At 33.3% G+C, this 23,545-nt stretch overlaps 1 protein-coding gene across 5 annotated transcripts in view; it reads right to left on the bottom strand.

Moving 5' to 3' along the window:
• LOC132749606 (hemicentin-1-like) overlaps positions 1-23,545 on the bottom strand; it is a 49,794-nt gene that overhangs the window by 18,229 nt on the left and 8,020 nt on the right. For 3 of the 5 annotated variants that reach the window (XM_060739434.1, XM_060739432.1, XM_060739436.1), the window contains exon 3: positions 937-1,104. The exons of 1 other annotated variant lie outside the window; for it this stretch is intronic. In XM_060739434.1, coding sequence (XP_060595417.1) covers positions 937-1,104 — 168 coding nt within the window. Of the gene's footprint in view, positions 1-936; positions 1,105-4,700; positions 4,869-6,427; positions 6,596-9,234; positions 9,405-14,967; positions 15,109-23,545 lie in introns of those variants that run through there. One more of the 5 variants, XM_060739435.1, reaches the window with a different exon arrangement.

Consider the following 23,545-nt stretch of genomic DNA (forward strand, 5'->3'; position numbering starts at 1 on the left):
CCCAGCCAATACTCGATGAACAATCATCTTATTTGAAAAATTACTAACATGCGAATATATTTTATTTATATGTACTTTTTTAGACTTTTAATGACTTTAGCCACATCATTATAATGAGATAAAGTATGTATTCCAATATGATATCCATTATTATAAAACCATATTTCATATCCAATCTGTGACAAAAACAATTCAACATAAACCAATAGATCTGCAGATTCCTACAGGTAGAGCATTGAAAAAACAAGATTACAGTACATTTGGTAAGCATTATATTTATTTTTGGTAAAATTTATAAATAAATTGCTTACAATGAGATATTTTACACAACACAAAAAACAGGATATAGATTTAAAGAAATTTTTGAAACATCAAAACATTTCTTTATATCTAATTTAATATGTCATTATAATGAACATAAGGGCCTAGAATAGTTTGGAAAGCACTATCCGTTTTTTTGTTGTTGTTTTTGTTTAAGTCTAGAAACACCTAATAAAATTCACAAATGGGCGGACAATCTGTCACTAGAGATAGTTTGAATAAAATACTACGCTCAATCTCACAGTTTAACGCCATTTTGTAAATTAATTTCTGTAGATGAAACAAAATTGTCCCTGACAACAGAATAAACAAAATATACCCTTTAAAGTTACAAGTGTGTAATATACAGTACGTTTGATATTGAATGAGTGATAGTTCATACTGAGTTTATTGGAAGAGTTGAATAAATTATATTATGCGTGACTCTTGCGAGAATATTTTTGTTTTTGTTCAACGAGTTCAATAAATACAGTGATGCACCTTCATCAATGTAATATTCTATATATACCAAAACGACTGTTAAATGTGAAAAAAAGATTTTTTTTTATCGTCGCGTCTAAAGAACAAGGCGTCTTTAAACTATGCTTGTATAATGCAATATAGAATATAATATACCTGCACACTGATTTTTGTTGCAAGTTCTTGTCTCGTCCGGACTTCCATCACAATATTTTCCTAATAAAGATGGTCTTGGGTTAGAACATGTTCTTAGCCGACTTTGAATACCACCATCACAACTGACACTACATGAACCCCAACTTTCCCAACTTGACCATTCACCATCTAAAAGGAAAGACACTTTAACGTATGTTAAAACAGTTGTTATATCACATAAACTTTTATAACTGTATATTATAAGCACATTTGTAACGAGCCTTATGTAATATAGAGGCATTACAAGTTGTAGATTAGTATTAATTATATTAGACCTAATCACATAATATTATATTGAAAAGAAATAGAATGAAAATATAAAGACAAAATCGTTTTTCATCAATTGCTGTATAATAATATTCAGATAAAATAGGTTTTCTCTATCTTGCTCAAACCATTGTTTCGTCTTCAGTACTTATAAGTCATGATTTCTCGAGAATTTAAAAAAGAATGTTGACATGATGTTGTGCGTTTCTTTCATTTTTTTTGCGAGTCAAGAATAATGCTACGAAAATAATTCTTGCATAAAAAACTGCACACGTGCATGCATACAGAGACGAAAATATGCAATAACGGATAAAATCACGTTATCATGCGCCGTTGTTTCTGTTTATACAGCAGGACCCTGGGTATCATATACATAGCTTACTGCATTGACAAAAGTAAGTTTCATTAACTAAACAGCACTGTCAAATGACTTTGAATGCGTCCTCAATTACTTGGTCGAATTTAAAGATATGTCATACAATCACCAAGTAGAACTTGCGTGCGGTCATGCAAAGATCATCTGTGTAATGTACATATAATTATTTTTATGTGTGTGAGGGATAGGATTTATGTCGTACCAACACAGTAGAGGTCATATGGCGACTTTCCAGCTTCACTGTTGAAAGAATCCCATAGGTCCCTCTCCGTGAATTATATCAGTCACGCACGAGAGGGCACCTGAGTAAAACCTCCGACATGTAGCTCCACACAGTCATGAACGATTTCAAAATTTCTAGCGGGATTCGCACATTAAGTGGCGAGGAACAAGCGTTTCAAATTTAATCCTTAACTACTCTCTTTATCCTATCATGTATATTATAAAATGAAGGATAATTTGTATTGGACAATATAGTGTTTTATGCAGTTTATCATTGTACAATAAACAAGGTACAGCCATAGGTTTCTGATTGACTTGCTTTGTGAGAAAAGATACAACCACACAAGGTACAACACATGTTTCATGAAAATGATTGTTTCTGAATATAAATAAAATGCACCGAATTATATGTAAATAATGGGTCAAAGACAGAAACGGCCGGGTTGCATTTGTACACCAAATACCATGAGGCTGTGATGTTACGAATAAAATTTACCATTAACCATTAATGTCGAAAATTTAATTGTTTGTAAACAGGAAGAGGATGAGCTACACACCTCAAATCGAATCCCACGGTATTGGACCATGTGTCAATGCTGTATTCCTAATCTATTGATAGAGGCTGTGATATGTAGTTGCTGAGAAAACTGTTACGAAAGTTTCCTACCATTGACCATAAATATCGAAAACTTAACTATGTGGGTACACAGGAAGTGGATAAGCTGCAGACCTGAAATCGAATCCAACGGTATGGGCCCATGTGTCAATGCGTCAATGCTGTATGCCAAATATCAAGAGGCTGTAAGAAGTAGTTGCTGAAAAAATGTTACGAAAATTTCCTACCATTGACCATAAATGTCAAAAAATTAACTAAGTGGGTTAACAAGAAGTGAATGAGCTACAGACCAGAAATCAAACCTCATAGTTTGCGAAATATCAAGAAGCTGTGATATGTAGTTGTTGAGTAAACTGTTACGAAACTTTCCTACCATTCACCAAAAATGTCGAAAATTTAACTAAGTGGGTAAACAGGAAGTGGATGAGATGCACACCTGAAACCGAAACCCACGGTATGGGACTATGTGTCAATGCTGTATGCCAAATATCAAGAGGCTGTTATAAGTAGTTGCTGAGAAAACTGTTACAAAATTTCCTACCATTAACCATTAATGTTGAAAATTTAACAAAGTGGGTAAACAAGAAGTGAATGAGCTGCTGGTCTGAAATCAAATCCCACGGTATGGGTCCATGTGTCAATGCTCTATGCCAAATACCAAGAGGCTGTAATAAGTAATTGCTGAGGTAACAGTTACGAACATATTTCCCCGCCCGTCCGCCTGCCAAGCCTGCCTGCTGCCCGACATTGCCATACCATAATACGGCTTGACATCAGAGCAACCCTGCCAATACTCGATGAACAATCATCTTATTTGAAAAATTACTAACACGCGAATATATTTTATTTGTATATACTTTTTGAGACTTTTAGTGATTTTAGCCGCAACATTATAATGAGATAAAGTATGTATTCAAATGTGATATCCATTATTATAAAACCATATTCATATTCAATCTGTGACAAAAACAATTCAACATAAACCAATAGATCTGCAGATTCCTATAGGAAGAGCATTCAAAAAACAAGACTAAAGTACAATACATTAGGTTAACATTATATTATTTTTTGTAAAAATTTATAAACCATTTGCTTACAATAAGATTTTGCTATACAACACAAAAACAGGATATAGATTTAAGGAAATTGTTGAAACATCAAAATACTTTTTATATCTAATTTAACATGTCACTTTAATGAACAAAATGGCCTAGTTGGAAAGAAATATCCGTTGTTTTTTGTTTTGTTTTTTAAGTCTAGAAACACTTAATAAAATTCACAAATGGGCGGACAATCTGTCACTAGAGACAGTTTGAATAAATTACTACTCTTGATCTCACTGTTTAACGCCATTTTGTAAATTCTTCATTTTCTAGAATTGTTTGTTTTATTTATTTAATCATTCAAGATAAATCATATTTTCATCTAACATTCAGTTTTTGAAATTGTTTTTAAGCACCCAGTTCCAATGTCTTCATGAGAAAATCGCCTGAAATTGTGACACCCAGTGGGTAAAAAGACTTTACGTCACTCTGAAGACTTCTGTTTTTAAATTTCTCAAGATGAAACAAAATCTTACCTGACACCAGAATAAACAAAATATAACCTTAAGGTTACAGGTGTGTAATATACAGTATGTTTGATATTGAATGAGTGTAAGTTCATACTGAATTTATTAGACGAGTTGAATAAAATTATATTATGCGAAACTCTTGCGAGAATTATATTTTTTTTGGGCTCAACGAGTTCAATAAATTCAGTAATGCACTTTCATCAATGTAATATTCTACATATCAAAAGACTGTTAAATGTGAAAAAAGAATATTTTTTCATCGGCGCGTCTATAGAACAAAGCGTCTTTAAAATATGCTTGTATAATACAAATTACGTTATGTCACAATATATGCAAGACCGTACAATACTCTTTTCATAGATTCGAAAAATCGACACGGGTTTGTCTTTTTTCACCTATATATTCAATAAGGAAAACGTCAATCAATACAAAATTATTTCAATTGATTTGGGCATGTGATCAATAAATTTTACATTTGTCATAATTGAAATATCAAACTCGCTAAAGTAAATGTTATAAAGTTCGCAAGAGGCTCTAATTAAAACACTTTCTTTAACTCGTTGAAAAATTATATATCTTATGAAAGATCTTTTACATTTTAAATAATGGACACTCGATTTTTTCCGACCAACACTTATTCCCCGTTTTCGTGAGTAAAGATTATAATATACCTGCACACTGATTTTTGTTGCAAGTTCTTGTCTCGTCTGGACTTCCATCACAATATTTTCCTAATAAAGATGGTCTTGGGTTAGAACATGTTCTTAGCCGACTTTGAATACCACCATCACAACTGACACTACATGAACCCCATCTTTCCCAACTTGACCATCCACCATCTAAAAGGGAAGACACTTTAAAGTATGTTTAAACAATTGTTATATCACATAAACTTTTAAAACTGTATATTATAAACATATTTGTAACGAGCCTTATGTAATATAGGGGCATTACAAGTTATATTAATTATATTATACCTAATCACATAACATTATATTAAAAAGAAATAGAATGAAAATATAAAGACAAAATCGTTGTTAATCAATTGCTGTATAATAATATTCTGATAAAATAGGTTTTCTCTATCTTGCTCAAACCATTGTTTCGTTTTCAATACTAATAAGTCATGATTTCTCGAGAATTTAAAAAAGAATGTTGACATGATGTTGTGCGTTTCTTTCTTTTTTTTTGGGGGGGGAGTCAAGAATAATGCTACGAACATAATTCTCGCATAAAAACTGCACACGCGCATGCATACAGAGACGAAAATATGCAATAACGGATAAAATCATGTTAGCATGCCCCGTTGTTTCTGTTTATACAGCAGGACCCTGGGTATCACATACATAGCTTACTGCATTGACAAAAGTAAGTTTCATTAACAAAACAGCACTGTCAAATGACTTTGAATGCATCCTCAGATACTTGGATGAATTTAAAGATATGTCATACAATCACCAAGTATAACTTGCATGCGGTCATGCAAAGATCATCTGTGTAATGTACATATAATTATTTTTATGTGTGTGAGGGATAGATTTTATGTCGTACAAACACAGTAGAGGTCATATGGCGATTTTCCAGCTTCACTGTTGAAAGAATCCCATGGGTCCCTCTCCATGAATTATATCAGTCACGCACGAGCGGGCACCTGAGTAAAACCTCCGACATGTAGCTCCACACAGTCATGAACAATTTTAAAATTTCTAGCAGGATTCGCCAATTTAGTGGTGAAGAACAAGCGTTTCAAATTAAATCCTTAACTACACTCTATATCCTATCATATATCTTATAAAATGAAGGTAAATTGTATTGGATAATATAGTGTTTTGGGCAGTTTATCATTATCCAATGAATTAGGTATAGCTATAGGTTTCTGATTAACTTGCTTTGTGAGAAAAGGCACAGCCACACAAGGTAAAACACATGTTTCATGAAAATGATTGTTTCTGAATATAAATAAAATGCACCGAATAATATGTAAAAAATGGGTCAAAGACAGAAAAGGCCGGGTTGCATTGGTACACCAAATACCATGAGGCTGTGATGTTACGAATAAAATTTATCATTAACCATTAATGTCGAAAATTTAACTGTGGGTAAACAGGAAGAGGATGAGCTACACACCTGAAATCAAATCCTACGGTATGGGACTATGTGTCAATCCTGTATTCCTAATATCAAGAGGCAGTGATATGTAGTTGCTGAGAAAACTGTTACGAAAGTGTTCTACCATTGACCACAAATGTCAAAAATTTAACTAAGTTGGTAAACAGGAAGTGGATTAGCTGCAGACCTGAAATCGAATCCAACATTTTACATTTTAAATAATGGACACTCGATTTTTTTCCGACCAACACTTCTCCGTCTTCGTGAGTAAAGAATATAATAATTATACCTGTACACTGATTTTTGTTGCAAGTTCTTGTCTCGTCCGGACTTCCATCACAATATCTTCCTAGTAAAGATGGTTTTGGGTTAGAACATGTTCTTAGCCGACTTTGAATACCACCATCACAACTGACACTACATGAACCCCAGCTTTCCCAACTTGACCATTCACCATCTAAAAGGGAAGAAACTTTACAGTATGTTAAAACAGTTGTTACATCACATAAACTTTTATAACTGTATATTATAAACATATTTGTAACGAGCCTTATGTAATATAGGGGCATTACAAGTTGTAGATTAGTATTAATTATATTAGACCTAATCACATAATATTATATTAAAACGAATTGGAATGAAATTATAAAGACAAAATCGTTTTTCATCAATTGCTGTATAATAATATTTAGATAAAATAGGTTTTCTCCATCTTGCTCAAACCCTTGTTTCGTTTTCAATACTAATAAGTCATGATTTCTCGGGAATTTAAAAAAGAATGTTGACATGATGTTGTGCGTTTCCTTTTTTCTTTTTCTTTTTTTGCGAGTCAAGAATAATGCTACAAACATAATTCTTGCATAAAAAACTGCACACGTGCATGCATACAGAGACGAAAATATGCAATAATGGATAAAATCACGTTAGCATGTGCCGTTGTTTCTGTTTATACAGCAGGACCCTGGGTATCATATACATAGCTTACTGTATTGACAAAAGTAAGTTTCATTAACAAAACAGCACTGTCAAATGACTTTGAATGCGTCCTCATATACTTGGTCGAATTTAAAGATATGTCATACAATCACCAAGTATAACTTGCATGCGGTCATGCAAAGATCATCTTCCACACAGTCATCAACGATTTCAAAATTTCTAGCGGGATTCGCACGTTTAGTGGCGAAGAACAAGTTTTTGAAATTGAATCCTTAACTACTCTCTTTATCCTATCATGTATATTATAAACTGAAGGATAATTTGTATTGGACAATATAGTGTTTTGTGCAGTTTATCATTGTACAATGAATAAGGTACAGCCATAGGTTTCTGATTGACTTGCTTTGTGAGAAAAGGTACAACCACACATGGTTCAACAAATGTTTCATGAAAATGATTGTTTCTGAATATAAATAAAATGCACCGAATTACATGCAAAAAACGGGTCAAAGACAGAAAAGACCGGGTTGCATTTGTACACAAAATAACATGAGGCTGTGATGTTACGAATAAAATTTACTATTAATACTTAATATCGGAAATTGGACTGTGGGTAAACAGGAAGAGGATTAACTACACACCTGAAATCGAATCCCACGGTATGGGACCATGTGTCAATGCTGTATTCTTAATATCAAGAGGCTGTGATATGTAGTTGCCGAGAAAACTGTTACGAAAGTTTCCTACCATTGACCATAAATATCGAAAATTTAACTAAGTGGGTACACAGGAAGTGGATAAGCTGTAGACCTGAAATCGAATCAAACGGTCTGGGCCCGTGTGTCAATGCTGTATGCCAAATATCAAGAGGCTGTAATAAGTAATTCCTGAAAAAACTGTAACGAAAATTTCCTAACATTGACCATAAATGTCAAAAATTTAACTAAGTGGGTTAACAAGAAGTGAATGAGCTGCAGACCAGAAATCAAACCTCATAGTTTGCGAAATATCAAGAGGCTTGATATGTAGTTGTTGAGTAAACTGTTACGAAACTTTCCTACTATTCACCAAAAATGTCGAAAATTTAACTAAGTGGGTATCATATACATAGCTTACTGCATTGACAAAAGTAAGTTTCATTATTAAAACAGCACTGTCAAATGACTTTGAATGCGTCCTCAGATACTTGGATGAATTTAAAGATATGTCATAAAATCACCAAGTATAACTTGCATGAGGTCATGCAAAGATCATCTGTGTAATGTACATTTAATTATTTTTATGTGTGTGAGGGATAGGTTTTATGTCGTACCAACACAGTAGATGTCATATGGCGGCTTTCCAGCTTCACTGTTGAAAGAATCCCATGGGTCCCTCTCCGTGAATTATATCAGTCACGCACAAGCGGGCACCTGAGTAAAACCTCCGACATGTAGCTCCACACAGTCATGAACGATTTCAAAATTTCTAGCGGGATTCGCACAATTAGTGGCGAGGAACAAGCGTTTTAAATTAAATCATTAACTACTCTCTTTAACGTATCATGTATATTATCAAATGAACGATAATTTGTATTGGATAATATAGTGTTTTGGGCAGTTTATCATTATCCAATGAATTAGGTATAGCCATAGGTTTCTGATTAACTTGCTTTGTGAGAAAAAGTGCAACCACACAATGTAAAACACAAATGTTTCATGAAAATGATTGTTTCTGAATATAAATAAAATGTACGGAATTATATGTAAAAAATGGGTCAAAGACAGAAAAGGCCGGGTTGCATTGGTAAACCAAATACCATGAGGCTTTGATGTTACAAATAAAATTTACCATTAACCATTAATGTCGAAAATTTAACTGTGGGTTAACAGGAAGAGGATGAGCTACACACCTGAAATCGAATCCTACGGTATGGGACCATGTGTCAATCCTGTATTCCTAATACCAAAAGGCTGTGATATGCAGTTGCTGAGAAAACTGTTACGAAAGTGTTCTACCATTGACCATAAATGTCGAAAATTTAACTAAGTTGGTAAACAGGAAGTGGATTAGCTGCAGACCTGAAATCGAATCCAACATTTTACATTTTAAATAATGGACACTCGATTTTTTTCCGACCAACACTTTTTTCGTCTTCGTGAGTAAAGAATATAATATAACCTGCACACTGATTTTTGTTGCAAGTTCTTGTCTCGTCCGGACTTCCATCACAATATCTTCCTAGTAAAGATGGTTTTTGGGTTAGAAACATGTTCTTAGCCGACTTTGAATACCACCATCACAACTGACACTACATGAACCCCAGCTTTCCCAACTTGACCATTCACCATCTAAAAGGGAAGAAACTTTAAAGTATGTTAAAACAGTTGTTATATCATTAGACTTTTATAACTGTAAATTATAAACAAATTTGTAACGAGCTTTATGCAAAATAGGGGCATCACAAGTTGTAGATTAGTATTAATTATATTAGACCTTATCACATAATATTATATTAAAAAGAAATAGAATGGAATAAAAATATAATGACAAAATCGTTTTTTATAAATTGCTGTTTAATAATATTCTGATAAAATAGGTTTTTTTCTATCTTGCTCAAACCCTTGTTTCGTTTTCAATACTAATAAGTCATGATTTCTCGAGAATTTAAAAAGAATGTTGACATGATGTAGTGCGTTTCTGTTTTGTTTTCTTTTTTTTAGTGAGTCAAGAAAAATGCTGGGAACATAATTCTTGCAGATAAATTGCGCACGTGCATGTATACAGAGACGAAAATATGCAATAACTGATAAAATCACGTGAGCATGCGCCGTTGTTTCCGTTAATACAGCAAGCCCCTGGGTATCATATACATAGCTTACTGCATTAACAAAAGTAAGTTTCATTAACAAACCAGCACTGTCAAATGACTTTGAATGCGTCCCTATATACTAGGTTGAATTTAAAGATGTGTCATACAATCACCAAGTATAACTTGCATGAGGTCATACAAAGATCATCTGTGAAATGTACATTTAATTATTTTTATGTGTGTGAAGGATGGGTTTTATATCGTACAAACACACTGTGTAGAGGTCTTATGGCGACTTTCCAGCTTCACTGTTGAAAGAATCCCATGGGTCCCTCTCCGTGAATTATATCAGTCAAGCACGAGCGGGCACCTGAGTAAAACCTCCGACATGTAGCTTCCACACAGTCATGAACGATTTCAAAATTTCTATCGGGATTTGCACTTTAAGTGGCAAAGAACAAGCGTTTCAAAATAAATCCTTAACTACTCACTTTATCCTATCATGTATAATATAAAATGAAGGATAATTTGTATTGGACAATATAGTGTTTTGTGCAGTTTATCATTGTACAATGAATAAGGTACAGCCATAGGTTTCTGATTGACTTGCTTTGTGAGAAAAGGTACAACCACACATGGTTCAACAAATGTTTCATGAAAATGATTGTTTCTGAATATAAATAAAATGCAACCGAATTACATGCAAAAAAACGGGTCAAAAGACAGAAAAGACCGGGTTGCATTTGTACACAAAATAACATGAGGCTGTGATGTTACGAATAAAATTTACTATTAATACTTAATATCGGAAATTGGGACTGTGGGTAAACAGGAAGAGGATTAACTACACACCTGAAATCGAATCCCACGGTATGGGACCATGTGTCAATGCTGTATTCTTAATATCAAGAGGCTGTGATATGTAGTTGCCGAGAAAAAACTGTTACAATAGATTACTATCATTGACAATAAAAATCGAAAATTTAACTAAGTGGGTAAGCAGGAAGTGGAATAGCTTTCAGACCCTGAAACGAAAACTAAAAATGTATTGAACCAGTTTTTCAAGGTGTTTTGGGCCAAAAAAATCAAGAGTCTGTAATAAGTAGTTTTCTGAAAAAACTTTAAAACTTTTCCCACCAAATTTACCAAAAAATGTCAAAAAAACTAAGTCGGTTTTCAAGAAGTAATGGGGCTGCGACCAGAAAATTTAAACCCCACAGTTTTCCAAATTTTTCAAGAGGGTATGATATGTTTTCTTGCCCGCGTTTTAAATGTAAAAAATTTCCTAACCATTCACCAAAAATGTCAAAAATTTTAAAATAAATGGGGGAAAAGGAAGTTTGGGTTAGAATTGCACACCTGAAACTAATCCCACGGTATGGGACTATTTTACAATGTTGTATGCCAAATATAAAGAGGCTGTTATAAGTAGTTGCTGAGAAAACTGTTACAAAATTTCCTACCATTAACAATTAATGTTGAAAATTGAACTAATTGGGTAAAGAGGAAGCTGACAAGCTGTAGATCTGAAATCGAATCCAAAAGTATAGGACCATGTGTAAATACTGTATACCAAATATCAAGAAGAGACTGTAGTATGTTGTTTGCTGAGAAAACTGATACGAAAAATTTCCTAGCATTGAACATTAATATCGAAAATTTAACAAAGTGGGTAAACAAGAAGTGAATGAGCTGCAGATCTGAAATCAAATCCCACGGTATGGGTCCATGTGTCAATGCTCTATGCCAATTACCAAGAGGCTGTAAATGACTAATTGCTGAGGTAACAGTTACGAACATATTTCCCCGCCCGTCCGCCTGCCAAGCCTGCCTGCTGCCCGACATTCATCATACCATAATACGGCTTTTCACCAGAGCAACCCTGCCAACACTTGATGAACCATCATCTTATTTGAAAAATTACTAACACGCGAATATATTTTATTTGTATATACTTTTTTAGACTTTTACTGATTTTAGACGCAACATTATAATGAGATAAAGTATGTATTCCAATGTGATATCCATTATTATAAAGCCATATTTCATATTCAATCTGTGACAAAAACAACTCAACATAAACCAATAGATATGCAGATTCCTAAAGGAAGAGCATTAAAAAAAGAGACTAAAGTACAATTCATTAGGTTAACAATATAATAAATTTTGTAAAAATTTATTAACCATTTCCTTACAATAAGATTTGCTACACAACACAAAAACAGATTAAAAGATTTAAGGAAATTGTTGAAACATCAAAATACTTCTTTATATCTAATTTAACATGTCACTATAATGAACAAAAGGGCCTAGAATTGTTTGGAAAGAACTATCCGTTGTTTTTGTTTTGTTTTTTAAGTCTAGAAACACCTAATAAAATTCACAAATGGGCGGACAATCTGTCTCTAGAGATAGTTTTTGAATCAATAACTACTCTCGATCTCACTGTTTAACGCCATTTTGTAAATTCTTTCAATTTTCTAGAATTGTTTGTTTCATTTATTTTATCATTTTAGATAAATCATATTTTCATCTAACATTCAGTTTTTTTAACTTGTTTTTAAGCTCCCTTTTTCAATTGTCTTCATGAGGAAATTGCCTCAAACTGTGACACCCAGTGGGTAAAAAGACTTTACGTCACTCTGAAGACTTCTGTTTTTTGAATTTCTCAAGATGAAACAAAATCTTACCTGACACCAGAATAAACAAAATATACCCTTAAAGTTACAGGTGTGTAATATACAGTATGTTTGATATTGAATGAGTGTAAGTTCATACTGAATTTATTAGACGAGTTTGAATAAAATTATATTATGCGAAACTCTTGCGAGAATTATATTTTTTTGGCTCAACGAGTTCAATAAATTCAGTAATGCACTTTCATCAATGTAATTTTTCTACATATCAAAATACTGTTAAATGTGAAAAAAGAATATTTTTTCATCGGCGCGTCTATAGAACAAAGCGTCTTTAAACTATGCTTGTATAATACAAATTACGTTATGTTACAATATATGCAAAACCGTACAATACTCTTTTCATAGAGTCGAAAAATCGACACGGGTTTTGTCTTTTTTCGCCTATATATTCAATAAGAAAAACTTCAATCAATACAAAATTATTTCCATTGATTTGGGCATGTGATCAATAAATTTTACATTTGTCATAATTAAAATGTCAAACTTGTTAAAGAAAATGTTATAAAAGTTCGAGAAAGGGTCTAATTAAAACCTTTTTGAAAATTTTTTAAAAAATTAAAATCTTATGGGAAAATCTTTTACATTTTAAAAAAATCGCCCCTCGATTTTTTCCCCACCAACCCTTATTCAAACCCTCTTCGTGGTTTAAAAAAATACAATTAAAATTTCCTGCCCAAATATTTTTTTTGGGAAATTTTTTTGTCTCCCGGGGTTCCTTCCCCAAATTTTTTTCCCCCAATAAAAATGGTCTTGGGGTTTTGAAAATGTTTTTTAGCCGACTTTAATTTTTCCCCCATCCAACCCGGGACTTTCATGAACCCCCCCTTTCCCAAACTTGACCAAAATTTACCATCTTTAAAAGGGGGAAGGGCACTTTAAAGTATGTTAAAAAAGGGTTTTATCACATAAATTTTAAAACTGTAATTATAAAAAAACATTTTGTAAAGAGCCTTTTTGAATATAGGGGGGATTACAATTTTTAAAAATTTTTATTTTTATTAGAAACCCAATCACAAATATTTAAAATTAAAAAATTTTTAAATGAAAAAAAAACAAAAATTTTTTTTTTATCAATTGTTATAATTTATATTCCCAAAAAAATAGGTTTTTGCTATCTTTTGTTTTTTTTTTTTTTGCGAAACCGAATAACTTCCAAAAATTTAAATTTTTGCATAAAAAAATTTACACGGGGCATGCATTTCAGAGACGGAAATATCAAAAAACGGATAAAAACCCCCTTTTGCCAAAGGGGCCGTTGTTTCTGTTTATAAAAACCCGGACCCCCGGGGATCAATTTACATAGCTTACTGCATTTTAAAAAAAAACTTTAAAATTTTTTTAAAAAAAAAAACAGCACTTCAAATGACTTTGAAGCTTTCCCCAGATACCTTTATGAATTTAAAAAAATATGTTATAAAAAACCAAGTATTTAATTTTTCATTTAGGGTCATTGCAAAGTTTAATCTGTGTAATTTTAATTTTAAATTTTTTTATGTGTGTTTAGGGAAAAGGGTTTTTTTTGTCCCCTACCAAAAAACAGTAGAAAAATCAAAATTTACGGCTTTCCCAAACTTCACTGTTTAAAAAAAATCCCCCTGGTCCCCCTTTCCCTAAAATTTTTATCCTTTACCCACAAGCGGGACCTGAGTAAAAATTTCCCCCCCTGTAGCCCCCAACAGTCATGAACGATTTCACAATTTTATCGGGGTTTGCACATTTTGGCGAGGAAAAAGCGTTTTAAAATTTAAATTTATTAATCTTCTTTTTCCCCTTTTTCAAAAGTAAAATTAAAAAAATGAACGATAATTTGTATTGGATAATATAGTGTTTTGGGCAGTTTATCATTATCCAATGAATTAGGTATAGCCATAGGTTTCTGATTAACTTGCTTTTGGAAAAAGTGCAAACCACACAAGGTAAAACACAAAATGTTTCATGAAAATGATTGTTTCTGAATATAAAGAAAATGTACCGAATTATATGTAAAAAACGGGTCAAAGACAGAAAAGGCCGGGTTGCATTGGTAAACCAAATACCATGAGGCTTTTGATGTTACAAATAAAAATTTACCATTAACCATTAATGTCGAAAATTTAACTGTGGGTTTAACAGGAAGAGGATGAGCTACACACCTGAAAATCGAATCCTACGGTATGGGACCATGTGTCAATCTTGTATTCCTAATATCAAAAGGCTGTGATATACAGTTGCTGAGAAAACTGTTACGAAAAGTGTTCTACCCATTGACCATAAATGTCGAAATTTTAACTAAGTTGGTAAACAGGGAAGTGGATTAGCTGCAGACCTGAAATCGAATCCAACATTTTACATTTTGAATAATGGACACTCGATTTTTTTCCGACCAACACTTTTTCGTCTTCGTGAGTAAAGAATATAATATACCTGCACACTGATTTTTGTTGCAAGTTCTTGTCTCGAATGGACTTCCATCACAATATCTTCCTAGTAAAGATGGTTTTGGGTTAGAACATGTTCTTAGCCGACTTTGAATACCACCATCACAACTGACACTACATGAACCCCAGCTTTCCCAACTTGACCATTCACCATCTAAAAGGGAAGAAACTTTAAAGTATGTTAAAACACATGTTATATCATTAAACTTTTATAACTGTAAATTATAAACAAATTTGTAACGAGCCTTATGCAAAATAGGGGCATCACAAGTTGTAGATTAGTATTAATTATATTAGACCTTATCACATAATATTATATTAAAAAGAAATAGAATGGAATAAAAATATAATGACAAAATCGTTTTTTATAAATTGCTGTATAATAATATTCTGATAAAATAGGTTTTTTTTTTCTTGCTCATACCCTTGTTTCGTTTTCAATACTAATAAGTCATGATTTCTCGAGAATTTAAAAAAGAATGTTGACATGATGTAGTGCGTTTCTGTTTTGCTTTTTGTTTTCTTTTTTTAGTGAGTCAAGAAAAATGCTGGGAACATAATTCTTGCAGATAAATTGCGCACGTGCATGTATACAGAGACAAAAATATGCAATAACTGATAAAATCACGTGAACATGCGCCGTTGTTTCCGTTTATACAGCAAGCCCCTGGGTATCATATACATAGCTTACTGCAATGACAAAAGTAAGTTTCATTAACAAACCAGCACTGTCAAATGACTTTGAATGCGTCCCTATATACTAGGTTGAATTTAAAGATGTGTCATACAATCACCAAGTATAACTTGCATGAGGTCATACAAAGATCATCTGTGAAATGTACATTTAATTATTTTTATGTGTGTGAGGGATGGGTTTTATGTCGTACAAACACACTGTGTAGAGGTCATATGGCGACTTTCCAGCTTCACTGTTGAAAGAATCCCATGGGTCCCTCTCCGTGAATTATATCAGTCAAGCACGAGCGGGCACCTGAGTAAAACCTCCGACATGTAGCTTCCACACAGTCATGAACGATTTCAAAATTTCTATCGGGATTTGCACTTTAAGTGGCAAAGAACAAGCGTTTCAAAATAAATCCTTAACTACTCACTTTTATCCTAATCATGTATAATATAAAATGAAGGATAATTTGTATTGGACAATTTAGTGTTTTGTGCAGTTTATCATTGTACAATGAATAAGGTACAGCAATAGGTTTCTGATTAACTTGCTTTGTGAGAAAAGGTACAACCACACAAGGTACAACACATGTTTCATGAAAATGATTGTTTCTGAATATAATTAAAATGCACCGAATTATTTGTAAAAAACGGGTCAAAGACAGAAAAGGCCGGGTTGCATTTGTACACAAAATAACATGAGGCTGTGATGTTACGAATAAAATTTTCCATTAACCATTAATGTCGAAAATTTAACTGTGGGTTAACAGGAAGAATATGAGCTACACACCTTAAATCGAATCCCACTGTATGGGACCATGTGTCAATGCTGTATTCCTTATATCAAGAGGCTGTGATATGTAGATGCTGAGAAAACTGTTACGAAAGTTTCCTACCATTGACCATAAATGTCGGAAATTTAACGAATTAGGTAAACAGGAAGTGGAAAAGCTGCAGACCTGAAATCGAATCCAACGGTATGGGATCATGTGTCAATGCTGTATGCCAAATATCAAGAGGCTGTATTAAGTAGTTGCTGAAAAAACTGTTACAAAAATTTCCTACCATTGACCATAAATGTCAAAAAATTAAGTAAGTGGGTTAACAAGAAGTGAATGAGCTGCAGACCAGAAATCAAACCTCACAGTTTGCCAAATATCAAGAGGCTGTGATATGTAGTTGCTGAGTAAACTGTTACGAAACTTTCCCACCATTCACCAATAATGTCAAAAATGTAACTAAGTGGGTAAACAGGAAATGGATGAACTGCACACCTGAAATCGAATCCACGGTATGGGACCATGTGTCAATGCTGTATGCCAAATATTAAGAGGCTGTTATAAGTAGTTGCTGAGAAAACTGTTACAAAATTTCCTACCATTAACAATTAATGTTGAAAATTGAACTAATTGGGTAAAGAGGAAGCTGACAAGCTGTAGATCTGAAATCGAATCCAAAAGTATAGGACCATGTGTAAATACTGTATACCAAATATCAAGAGACTGTAGTATGTTGTTGCTGAGAAAACTGATACGAAAATTTCCTAGCATTGAACATTAATATCGAAAATTTAACAAAGTGGGTAAACAAGAAGTGAATGAGCTGCAGATCTGAAATCAAATCCCACGGTATGGGTCCATGTGTCAATGCTCTATGCCAATTACCAAGAGGCTGTAATGACTAATTGCTGAGGTAACAGTTACGAACATATTTCCCCGCCCGTCCGCCTGCCAAGCCTGCCTGCTGCCCGACATTCACCATACCATAATACGGCTTTGCACCAGAGCAACCCTGCCAATACTTGATGAACAATCATCTTATTTGAAAAATTACTAACACGCGAATATATTTTATTTGTATATACTTTTTTAGACTTTTACTGATTTTAGACGCAACATTATAATGAGATAAAGTATGTATTCCAATGTGATATCCATTATTATAAAGCCATATTTCATATTCAATCTGTGACAAAACCAATTCAACATAAACCAATAGGAAGAACATTCAAAAATTTTAAACAAGACTAAAAGTACAGTACATTTGGTTAACATTATATTAATTTTTGCAAAAATTTATAAACCATTTGCTTACAATAAGATTTTGCTACACAACACAAAAACAGATTAAAGATTTAAGGAAATTGTTGAAACATCAAAATACTTCTTTATATCTAATTTAACATGTCACTATAATGAACAAAAGGGCCTAGAATTGTTTGGAAAGAACTATCCGTTGTTTTTGTTTTGTTTTTTAAGTCTAGAAACACCTAATAAAATTCACAAATGGGCGGACAATCTGTCTCTAGAGATAGTTTGAATCAATAACTACTCTCGATCTCACTGTTTAACGCCATTTTGTAAATTCTTCATTTTCTAGAATTGTTTGTTTCATTTATTTTATCATTTTAGATAAATCATATTTTCATCTAACATTCAGTTTTTTAACTTGTTTTTAAGCTCCCAGTTTCAATGTCTTCATGAGGAAATTGCCTCAAACTGTGACACCCAGTGGGTAAAAAGACTTTACGTCACTCTGAAGACTTCTGTTTTTGAATTTCTCAAGATGAAACAAAATCTTACCTGACACCAGAATAAACAAAATATACCCTTAAAGTTACAGGTGTGTAATATACAGTATGTTTGATATTGAATGAGTGTAAGTTCATACTGAATTTATTAGACGAGTTGAATAAAATTATATTATGCGAAACTCTTGCGAGAATTATATTTTTTTTGGCTCAACGAGTTCAATAAATTCAGTAATGCACCTTCATCAATGTAATATTCTACACATCACATACCCGAAAGACTGTTAAATGTGAAAAAAGAATATTTTTTCATCGGCGCGTCTATAGAACAAGGCGTCTTTAAACTATGCTTGTATAATGCAAATTACGTTATGTCACAATATATGCAGACCGTACAATACTCTTTTTATAGAGTCGAAAAATCGACAAGGGTTTGTCTTTTTCGCCTATATATTCCATAAGAAAAAACGTCAAGCAATACAAGTTTATTTCCATTTATTTGGGCATGTGATCAATAAATTTTCCATTTGTCATAATTAAAATATCAAACTCGCTAAAGAAAATGTTATAAAGTTCACCAGAGGCTCTATTTTAAACACTTTCTTGAACTCGTTGAAAAATTATATATCTTATGAAAGATCTTTTACATTTTAAATAATGGACACTCGATTTTTTCCGAACAACACTTATTCACCGTCTTCGTGAGTAAAGAATATAATATACCTGCACACTGATTTTTGTTGCAAGTTCTTGTCTCGTCCGGACTTCCATCACAATATTTTCCTGATAAAGATGGTCTTGGGTTAGAACATGTTCTTAGCCGACTTTGAATACCACCATCACAACTGACACTACATGAACCCCAGCTTTCCCAACTTGACCATTCACCATCTAAAAGGGAAGACACTTTAAGGAATGTTAAAACAGTTGTTATATCACATAAACTTTTATAACTGTATATTATAAACAAATTTGTAACGAGCCTTATGTAATATAGGGGCATTACAAGTTGTAGATTAGTGTTATTTATATTAGACCTAATCACATAATATTGTATTAAAAAGATATAGAATGAAAATATAAAGACAAAATCGTTTTTCATCAATTGCTGTATAATAATATTCAGATAAAATAGGTTTTCGCTATCTTGCTTGTTTTTTTTTTGCGAGTCAAGAATGCTTGGGCCAGTTAAAGAACTCCTATTGACATGCAATTTTTCTTAGTCTTACCCCGCCTTTCTGTATTTTATAGATATAGTTACAAGATTTTACATTCTTGCAAAAAACTTTTTACGCCATTTAACGCCATTCAACGTTGAAATTTTGTCTCATGCTTATACTTTCTCATACATTAATATTATCGTGCGAATCAAAATGTAAAAATATTCGCGACGATTAACCTTATTTTCGCATGTCTCTTTCGAAAACTGTAACTTATTTACAGTACCAGTGTCTATAGTATAAGTTCTTCGAAAAAAAGAATGTTAATTCCATTCAACCACAATATTTCCGAAATAAAGACAAACAAATAAAAATAAAATAAATTACTAAACTTGTAATTTGTATGTAGCACTGGGACAATATATTCACTTTAACATAATGCACAACTACTAAATACATTATTATATTTGACTATAAGATTAATATACCGTATATGAGACATGATCTTATATCAAAATCCACTGAATAATTCACAATCCTAATGATAAAGACACTGACAAACGTTCTCTTAAATTAAAGTATAACGCTCTTTAGCACTGTCGCTCGTCCAGCGACCATGACGTTTAAACATTCTGTCTTTAATTCCATTGTTGGCCGCCGCTGAAGCTCCACCTGCCCTTAACGAAAGCAGACACTATTTAGAAATGTCACTTACATGCGGCATGAAAGCTAATCTAAATTCATCTCTCAAATTAGTATATGACATTGGCTTATTAACTGTCTTTTTCTTAAATCCATTTTTAGTCTTACTAATATTACAAAACAAAAAATAACTTGAATCTAAATTTGCCCATCTTATATATTTCTCAAGATTAACAACTGGGCATAACTTGGTACCAGTTCTAGCTATCAATATCATATCCAAGAACCATTCCTGTATTTATCCGCCTACTAGTTACAACAAAAAGTGCCAAAAAAGATGGATAAAATACTAGATCTGAAACAACAATGTTTAACAATTCAGCGCTTCGTAAAAACCCTGAAAACCCTAAAACACTAGCACAAATTATACGCTGATGTTTTAAATCGTAAGGCTTACACAACCTAGCATACATAGCGGAAAAAATTTCAACTGTCATAACTTCTTTCTTAACTGTTTGTTTTGCTCAAATTCTTTTCGCTGCCTCAAGGATATTGGTGACTTAAGAAGAACTGGTTGGAGAACGCACACCATTAATATCATGAATCCATTTTAAAGAATAATAAGCACTAATCACTGGACTTGCACTATTTGCAGACTGACTTAAAGATGTTAGATACAGTGCAACCGGAAATGCACTTGCAGGTAAAATATCCCGACTCCCCAAACCGTTACTAATAGCCCACTTTCTCCATCGATTTAATCCATTCTCATACTTCCGACTAGTGCCAGGTGCACGTGCCAGGTGCATCTAAATACAACAGTCTATAAACGAATACATGTATTTACATAAACACTAGACTAGCGATACCGCATGTCAAAAACGGCCGTCTGATACCAGATCGGCTATCAATACTGATTGTTGGCGATCCCGCCTATATACATGTGTAATCTCACAATAAATGTGTAAATTCAACACATTGCTAACATTCGAAATTTAAGATTCATATTTCCAAAAATTCCTTTCCCATTTTTACAGCTTACATAATGTTCTTTACCCACTGGCAAATCTATCCAATTAATAATCGCTTTTAAAAACTGTCCATGCGGACAAAGAAGAGGCCAAAAAGGCGCTGACTTCCATAAAGGTACAACTTATACACCCTTTGCCTTATCAACAGACATTTTTCTTAAAACTATGCGAATGATACTTATTGGTGGCACAAACAGGCCAAAACTATCACCCCAAAATGCTGTGAAAGCATCAATGCCATAAGACGAAGGATTCCAGAAACGAGAATAACATTTAGAAATTTTAGCATTATGCTCCGAAGCAAACCAATCTACTTCAAAAATACCATATTATTTTTGGGGAGAAAGCCAAGGGGATGATAAAATCCCCCATTTCATCATAGTCAAAAAATTTCTAAAAAAGGGAATTTCAGCTTTCCTCATTTTTCATAACGGGGCATTTTTTCCGTTTATCCAAAGCAACAAAATTTTAAATAAATGAAAATTTTTTATATATAGACATTGCAAAAGATTGAAGATCTGATTTCATAGAACCTTTAGAAACTATAGAAACTACGCCCTGATTGTCTGTAAACCATTTTACTCTCTGGTTTGCAAGCAAATGTACCATTGATTTAAGAACCCTATTGACTGCGACAAGTTCGCGCCATGAAGAGGACTTCAGATTCAGATTCCTCTACAGACCAAATACCATGAGAAACACCATCTGCCGTTGTTACAATATACATGTACCAAGCTAGCCAGTACTACTTGCATCAGAATATACAATTTTCGTAAATTTGTGTGATTCATTAATATTTTAACCATTTATACATTCCAAATGCTTTTTTCCCAAAAATAAATCTAAGAAAAAATTTTTCCTCTGAAAAGAAAAATTCGAATCCCAATTTAAAACGCCTTTATATATAAATATTTAAAAAACGTGTCTTTTTTGATTTCCACTGACCAACACGATTGACTTTTGAAAAAATTTGCCCATCTAAGCGGGCAAATTTTTCTCACGCTTAGGGGGTCTGTGTATTTAAGCGACGAAAAAATATGGGCTATTGTTTTTTTTAAACCTTGAGCTTTTTTTTAAAGGGTTTACAAAAATCCTCCCCGTCACTAAAATTTTAAAAAAATCCCCTTAAAATCCCAAAATTTTAAAAACCGGGCCCAACCGACTTATCGGGCATTAGGTTTTAAACCCGGAAGACAATAAATCATGCTTTATTTCCGCCCCAACTTTAATGAATGGTTAGAACAAAAACAATCATCCAAAAACATAGTAACAAACTTGCCTTTACCCCTCCACTTTGAGATAAGCGGCTGTTTCAGTTTTATAAAATCATAACGAGCTGAAGAAAGACCAAAAGGCAGAACCAAAAATTTATAATATGAAATATTACTAGAAGAATCTCTCCAAGAAAAACCTAAAAACTCAGTATGTGGCTTGAAAATTTCAACAAAGTGATACGCACTAGTAAGATCAAATTTTATCATTTTTACCTTGTTCGTATTCATAGTAATCATTGGTAAAACGTTCGTAGTCAAAATTATACTCATCTTTCATATCTGAATTACTTTTTGGCGTTGAACTGTTCTCCACTTCCACTTCCTGCTTTGACAACATTGGGACAATCTTTCCGAAAATGAAGGAAGTCTCCACAGGCAAAACATTATCCTGTTGCAATGGAATTTGTACCGAAGAACGGACCGCCTGATGCTCCTTGGTAACCTCAAAAAGATTTGACTGGAGATGGTTGCTGCAGCATATGTCTGTTTTGAAAGGCAGGAAATGAAGGCATAACAGTAGGTTTGTTGACACGACTAACAGTCGCAGACAGAGGCTTACTCTTGGATAACGTGCGCTTCCGCTTGAGAGCTCTATTTTCGGGCTTGTAAAACTTAGCTTCATCCTCACTGTCGCTAGCTATCGGGTAAGCTTCGTACAATCTTACAGTCTCCCAACCGCCAGGTGACGAATGTGCTATACGTATAAGTTTATTACGTTTACGAAGTTTGGTTGCAATTTCTTTCAATAAGTCCATACAATAATCGTCTTTACTATGCTCTAAAGCCCATACAGCTTGTTTGGAAACCTCTTCCAACTCGGTGTTAAATTCAAATTGTACCTTATTTCCTTGAAATTTCCACGTTATGTTTTTAGCAGTCTTTAACTTTTTCACCTCAGAACTAACGTTGTAGTTACTTCCTTGAAATTCTTCTCTTAGAGCTGAAACTTCTTGTCTCTGTTGACGTAATTCAACAAGAACTTGCTGTAATTGCGATTCTAGTTCTGCACCACCACCACGTGGCTGTTCTTCGCTCATAATTACACAAGCAGACGAAAAAAGAAAATACGTTTGTGTATAGCCGGCTGCCCAAAGCTGAATGAGCGATATACACTTACTTATTCAAGCACGTAAACTTCGTGCATCATAATACTGGCGACACCTATCGGAAATATAAATCGGACGAAGGGAAATTAATTTTCTACTAATTCATTGCATTCAAACTTAGAAAATTACATATCTCGCTG

Source organism: Ruditapes philippinarum, unplaced genomic scaffold (genome assembly GCF_026571515.1).
Source record: "Ruditapes philippinarum isolate M1 unplaced genomic scaffold, ASM2657151v2 ctg4743_1_1_1_1, whole genome shotgun sequence".
Classification (NCBI taxonomy): Eukaryota; Metazoa; Mollusca; class Bivalvia; order Venerida; family Veneridae; genus Ruditapes; species Ruditapes philippinarum.